General features: G+C 45.8%; 1 protein-coding gene across 1 annotated transcript in view; it reads left to right on the plus strand.

The window, feature by feature from the left end:
- Positions 1 to 6,095, plus strand: part of crb2a (crumbs cell polarity complex component 2a) — a gene marked incomplete at both ends in the record, with an annotated part of 29,058 nt that extends 22,963 nt beyond the window's left edge. The window contains 7 exons of the mRNA XM_084047258.1: positions 399 to 564; positions 1,477 to 1,784; positions 2,335 to 2,579; positions 3,151 to 3,483; positions 4,110 to 4,226; positions 4,770 to 4,896; positions 5,874 to 6,095. Coding sequence (XP_083903384.1) covers positions 399 to 564; positions 1,477 to 1,784; positions 2,335 to 2,579; positions 3,151 to 3,483; positions 4,110 to 4,226; positions 4,770 to 4,896; positions 5,874 to 6,095 — 1,518 coding nt within the window. The remainder of the gene's footprint in view (positions 1 to 398; positions 565 to 1,476; positions 1,785 to 2,334; positions 2,580 to 3,150; positions 3,484 to 4,109; positions 4,227 to 4,769; positions 4,897 to 5,873) is intronic.
- Positions 6,096 to 6,409: the final 314 nt, after the last annotated feature.

Here is a 6,409-nt window from a genome sequence, read left to right on the forward strand (position 1 = left end):
ACTAATGAAGGCTCTGTTCCATTTAGTCTAGCACAGTGGTTTCCACGACCCCCACAACTCTGAGAGTGTACAAATGGAACCAAATGGACCCTTACGGGTCCATTTGGTTCCATTTGTACACTCTCAGAGTTACAGGGTCCCTGGACCCCAACTGTAGACCCACTGGTGTAACAGAGTGTTTCCAGTGAGCCAACATGCATAATATCAGCACCCTGACTCTGTTTGACCAGAATGGAACAGAGCCTTCATTAGTATCATTGGTAACACCTGTGAATGTCTTCATAATATGGCTGCTGTGAATAGAGCCTTGCTCCAGGAGTGTTTTGTTTCGTCTTTGGCCTTATTTTTTTGGTTTGGTTAGTTGAGATTAAATTCTTCTAAACATCTGTGATCTACAGGAGGATCCATGTCTGAATGGAGGTCAGTGCGGTATCACATTCAATGACTTCACATGTCTCTGTCCGGAGGAGTACACTGGCAAGACCTGTGAGACACGTGTGTGGTGCGTTAGCGACCCCTGTGTCAACGGAGGGTACTGCATGGACCTGGCCGATGGATATGAATGTAAGCGAGATTTTCGTTGCTGATTCTTTGTTAAAGAATGAAAGCAATACAATAGTGGCGCATCTAGGGCCCTATCTTGCACGCCGCCTTACCCCTTATCCCTAAACGTTTTTGCCATTTCTTACTATTTCGAAAAAGATTTAAAAATAGTTCAAATAGCCGATCTACAAGCTCACAACGTGAGTTGAACTTCTTCAAAATGTTTTAAATACGTTATTGACGTTGTCAAACAGTAGGTGTCCTACCTAACTCCAAGGTCTAAATGTCTCAACGGCAGAGTAGGTAGACCACCTCCAACCACTAGTGATATATAGTGTTATGCTTCTCTACCATACAGATATAGTTATATCGTATTTAAGGAGCACTTCACCCATTTTACTCACTCTGCATCTCATTGGTGGACTGTGGACAGTTCAGAAACCTGCCCACCAATGACATCATCGATGAGGATTCCAAGCCAATAGCAACTGCAGCCTTTCTCTTCCTGAAAAGTTAGCATGCTGAAATAGAAGCCCATTGTTCTTGCATCGATAAAAAAATCGAATCAAATAAAACGTTTGAATTCTTGTTTGAAATGACCTGCCCACCGATGATGTCACTGGTAGGCGGGTTTCTGAACTCTCCACAGGCCTCCTCTGAGACACAGAGTGAGTAGACAGAAATGGTACGTTACCATATTACTGTATGATGAGCATTAGTGAGGACAAATCATGTGAAGATAGGATGAAAATGGGTAAAGTGGTCCTTTACTGTACACTACCATACAGTAGGCCTACTAGTTAACCTTCTCTCTTCTCAATCATGCAGATTGGTTTAGATTCATTACTTTGTTTCCAAATGACACCAATAGATTGTCTTAGAAGAACTCAAACCGAACCAACCAAACCTAAACCCTGTGTGTTTGACCTGCAGGTGTGTACAGCGCCACGTTTGAGAACAACCCCGTGCAATTCAGCGCCGAAGGCACCCTGGTCGAAGCTGTGACCTCCCTGTACATCGAGCTACGCACCCGCTCCGAGAACGCCGTGCTACTGCGAGCCACCCTCGGCGCGTCCGGGTCCGGGTCCGACCTGCTGATGGTGGGTCTCCTGGACTCCTCCGTCCACGTGGAGTTCCACGCCGGCAACAGCGTCGAGGCGCTGGTCTTCACGGGCATACGGCGGGTCTCGGACGGGAGCTGGCACCGCGTGACGATCGCGTCGGCCAAGCCGGGCAGCGAGGTGGGCATTTCTCATCATGCAACGTGATGCTAGCGTTGTAAAATATCACGTAGACTACATACCTTCTACTACATTATCATCGTTGTTGGGTATAGGTAGAAAGAAAGAAAGAAAGAAAATTTTAATCTGAGTTGCTGTCATGCAGAAACGTTGTAGCCTACAGTACTGTATGTCCAAAACTGTTAATTTCCAGGAAATGGGGAAAAACAATCCCCTGTGTGGATCCAGCATAGTTATTATTTTGTCAAAATCTCTTGTTAATACTTTTCATTGATTTAATATTTATAAAACCCACAGACAGGACAATAGTTTCACTAGTTCACTTTCACTTTAATTCGTTTAAAATGAATGAATGAATGAATGAATGAATGAATGAATGAATGGTTGAATGAATGAATACATCTCAAACTCAAAACATGTCGCCTATAGCTTGCAGATCAGCTATTTTCACTACTTTTCCTGAAGAGAATCCTGAAGAGCCACCCGAGACAAAAAAAATGTTTTGATTGTTTCTATATTTGATTCTGATTCTGATTCTTCTGATTCTGAGGTGTCGCGCTGGGTCATCTCCGTCGACGGGATCACGGACGCCAGCAGCTCGCCCGGGCCGGCCGTGGACCTGGGCTTCCTCAACGAGGAGGACGCCGTGTTCGCCATCGCCGACAGCTTCGCGGGCTGCCTAGGCGCGGTGCGGGTGGGAGGAGTCTACCTGCCCTACGTAGACGACCGCCAGGCGCCGCAGACCTCCCAGTTCCACATCGTCGGAGACGGGAAGATCAACGTGGGTTGCACCAGGTCAGTGGCGGAAGTGCTCCGATTTTTTTTTTTACACTGAAATTAGCAATACCGCAATATAAAAATACTCCGTTACAAGTAAAAGGCTAGTATTGAACGTTTTACTTGAGTAAAAAATACAAAAGTATTGGCATCAAAATATACTTAGATTACCAAGCGTTTCTGTTGGGCAGAAACTACCTATCTCCATATTTTAACTTTTATGTTTATTCGTACATTAATGCCCTGTAATTGATCATACTACAGCGTCACACAAAAGCATCAAAAGTACAATACATCTGCTGTACATCTACTGAATTTAAATCCTGGAAAGTAACAGTTTTGTAAAATTCGGCTATCATCGAATAGACTAATCATAAAATAGGGCTCAATTGGCAAGTGTATGTTTTGTAATAATAATTTGAATCTACTAGTTAACAACTTTCCTTCGGGGCGGGAACTTTGGGGGGGTGGGAGGGGTAACATATCACTGTTTTTGTATACCTTTTGTTATTGACCTATATGTGAAAATATAAAATAAAGAAACCTTGAACAAAAAAAAACATGTCAACTTTCCTATCTCACCTACCAGCGCCCCCGTCTGCGACTCGAACCCGTGCCAAAACGCGGCCGCGTGCGAGGACCTGTTCAACCAGTACGGCTGCGCGTGCCACCCCGGGTGGGAGGGCGAGCGGTGCCAGGTGGACACGGACGACTGCGCGCCGCTGCCCTGCGTTCACGGGACATGCGAGGACCGCCTGGCCGGGTTCCAGTGCGTCTGCCACGCCGGGTACGGGGGCGAGGTGTGCGACGCCGACCTGGACGAGTGCGAGCATCACGGCTGCCAAAACGGAGGCACGTGCGAGGACGGCCCAAACACCTACACCTGTTCATGTCCCGACGAGTACAGCGGACCACTCTGCCAGTGAGTACTGTATGTGCCAGCTATAGAGGATCTGTCCTGGAACTAATGAACTGATGGATTTTTCTTCTTCACTATTTTTTCTATTGAATACTTTTTTCGATTAATCGAATAATTGAGAAGTGTATTTTTAGGATATATATTTGTATATATGTTTTATAATCAACTAAATCGATTAGTCAGATGAGACTGCAAATTAGTCATACAACAGTGTCAAAAGCAGCAAAATAAGCTAATACACAAGCTCTCAACACGTCGCAGTTTGATGAATTGTAAGCTTGTAGATCCATTTTTTTTTGCTATTTTTGACAATTTTGGAACATAAAAAAACAAAAACAATCTTTCCCCCCAAATGTACTCTTATTAAAATGTATTACTTTTTATAATTGATTAGTTTTGATTAACTCTTGGCACCCCTGCTTGGAACCTCGGGTTGTGTACTGTAGGTACCAGGCTATCACATTAGTCCAGAGATTCATATCATCTGTGTGTGTGTGTGTGTGTGTGTGTGTGTGTGTGTGTGTGTGTGTGTGTGTGTGTGTGTGTGTGTGTGTGTGTGTGTGTGTGTGTGTGTGTGTGTGTGTGTGTGTGTGTGCGTGCGTGTGCGTGCGTGTGCGTGTGTGTACCAGGTGGGATTACCCTCCACTACAGTGTGGTACAGACGTGCGGTGTGACAACGATGGCGTCTGCAACGAGGGTCCATGGGGGGCAAACTGCTCCTGTGTGCCAGGTTTTGCAGGCGACAGGTAAACCCTGACTAGAAAAAATCTTCTTTCTTTCTTTTTGCCATTGCCCTTGTGGCTTAACCAATGTATGCTTTGGTACTGACCACATTAATATAACAGACAGACAGATAGGTTACCCCAGCAGTTCTCAAAGTGGGGTCCGGGGACCCCCAAGGGCCATTGAGGAGTTTCCAGGGGGTCCCCAGAAAAACAGTTTGAGAACCACTGGGTTACCCCAGAACCTTCTATTGGAGAGTTACGTCAACTAGGGGGCAGAAACAGCGCCCGCCACATGTGGTTCATGTAAACTCGAAATAGTGACAAACGCTCATAGACTCCGGTGCATTCCGTAAACTTCCGGTTCAGGGCTTTGTCACTATTCGCCAATAGAAGGCTCTGTAGAAGACTGGCCCGATGAAGTGAATGCAACTCTCCTTATATGGCTCTGGGTTACCCCAACTTGTTTGCTCTAATTGGTCAGCTTTGCTCGCATAACAGTAGTTACTCAACATATGTGGTAACCTTTGTGAACTTAACGGTGCATTTTCTTCATCTTCTCTACAGCTGTGAGACAGAGGTAGATGAGTGTGCATCTAATCCATGTCGGAACGGAGGGTCCTGTCTGGACCGACTCGATAAGTTCCTGTGTTTATGCACACCTGGTTACATCGGACCCATGTGTGACACCAATGTACGACCTCTGACACACACACACGCACACACACACGCACGCACACGCACACGCACACGCACACGCACACACACACACACACACACACACACACACACACACACACACACACACACACGCACACACACACACACACAGACAGACAGACTCGCACGCTTGCACACGCACGCACACACAGAATGTTTTTTTATTTCATGGAAACATTAAAAGCTGTTATGAAATCCTACCTCTGATGACACCTTTGAGAACGTCACGTGTGAGATGCTTTCAATTGCATCATACCACATCCTAATTATGTTAACATAAAACACATGTCATGAATTGCTGCTTGTATTCCAGTGAAACAGCGCTTTTAGCTTGAGGATTAGCGAGGACATTTTGAAATGTCATTTGCTGTAGAATATACCCCTGGTTTGACTTGCCACTTAAACCAAGGGTCTTCAACAGGTGGTTGCGGGACCCCTAGGGGGTCCTCAGAGTAACTACAGGGGGGCCGTCAAATCTTTTTTTGATAGGATTCTTTTTTTTACATTAACCTTGCATTAGCATTCCAATTCTGAGGAGAACTTTAGCCGGAAAATAGCAGATCTACAAGCTCATTAGAGGGAATGAATGCGCTATGAGCTTGTATATCTGCTATTTTTGAATAGCCAAAGAAATCTGAAAATGACACAGGTCCCTGGGATAAGAACAGACAAAATGAACCATAGCATCCCTATTGTACGACCATTTGCCCAAAGTAGCAGATATACAAGCTCATAAAGCGCTGCATTGTGATGCATTGTGAGCTTGCAGATAGGCTATGTTCGGCAAAGACATTTTGTGTAGAGGCAAAAAAGGAAGGTGCTTAGTATAGAGCCCTGGGGGACCCCGGTCAACTAAGTTTATGCGGTTTAAATGGTTAAATGAGGTCACGTTCACCCCAAGTCATCAATGGCGCATTGAAAAGTAAACACTGACATTGTCCTCCTCCACAGAAACAAGCTCAGAGAGAGCGTGCTCCCTGGCTAGTGATAGCCATCCCGCTGGCCTGCCTCTGTGTGCTCATAGTCATCGTGGCAGTGACCGTCATGGTGATGACGGCGAGGAAAAAGCGCCAGTCGGAGGGAGCGTACAGCCCCAGCTCCCAGGAGCTGGCCGGAGCGCGGCTGGAGATGGACAGCATGCTTAAAGTACCCCCAGAAGAACGTCTGATCTGACCAAACGGTTAGAGAAACCACTCTCTACCTTTTTTACTTTCAGAGGTCCCAGTTTGAGGCCATGGACCCCCATTGGAAAGATTTGTATTCATTTTTTTTTGTTGTCTTTAAATCTCTGGGACCCCAAACTACACTAAAATCTTCAGCGCTAATTTAACTCTGAGAGTTACAGACCCGTGAGGGTCCTTTTGGACAGTGGGTTACAGAACAATTTACGATGTGACCCCACTGCTATGGAGGACTTGGATGCCACACTTCATAGGACACTGCCCTCTATTGGAAGGCCAAGGTACTGTCCCCAGTGAAGTTTGTGA

The sequence above is a fragment of the Gymnoscopelus microlampas genome (assembly GCF_963454915.1).
Source record: "Gymnoscopelus microlampas genome assembly, chromosome: 21".
Taxonomy (NCBI): Eukaryota; Metazoa; Chordata; class Actinopteri; order Myctophiformes; family Myctophidae; genus Gymnoscopelus; species Gymnoscopelus microlampas.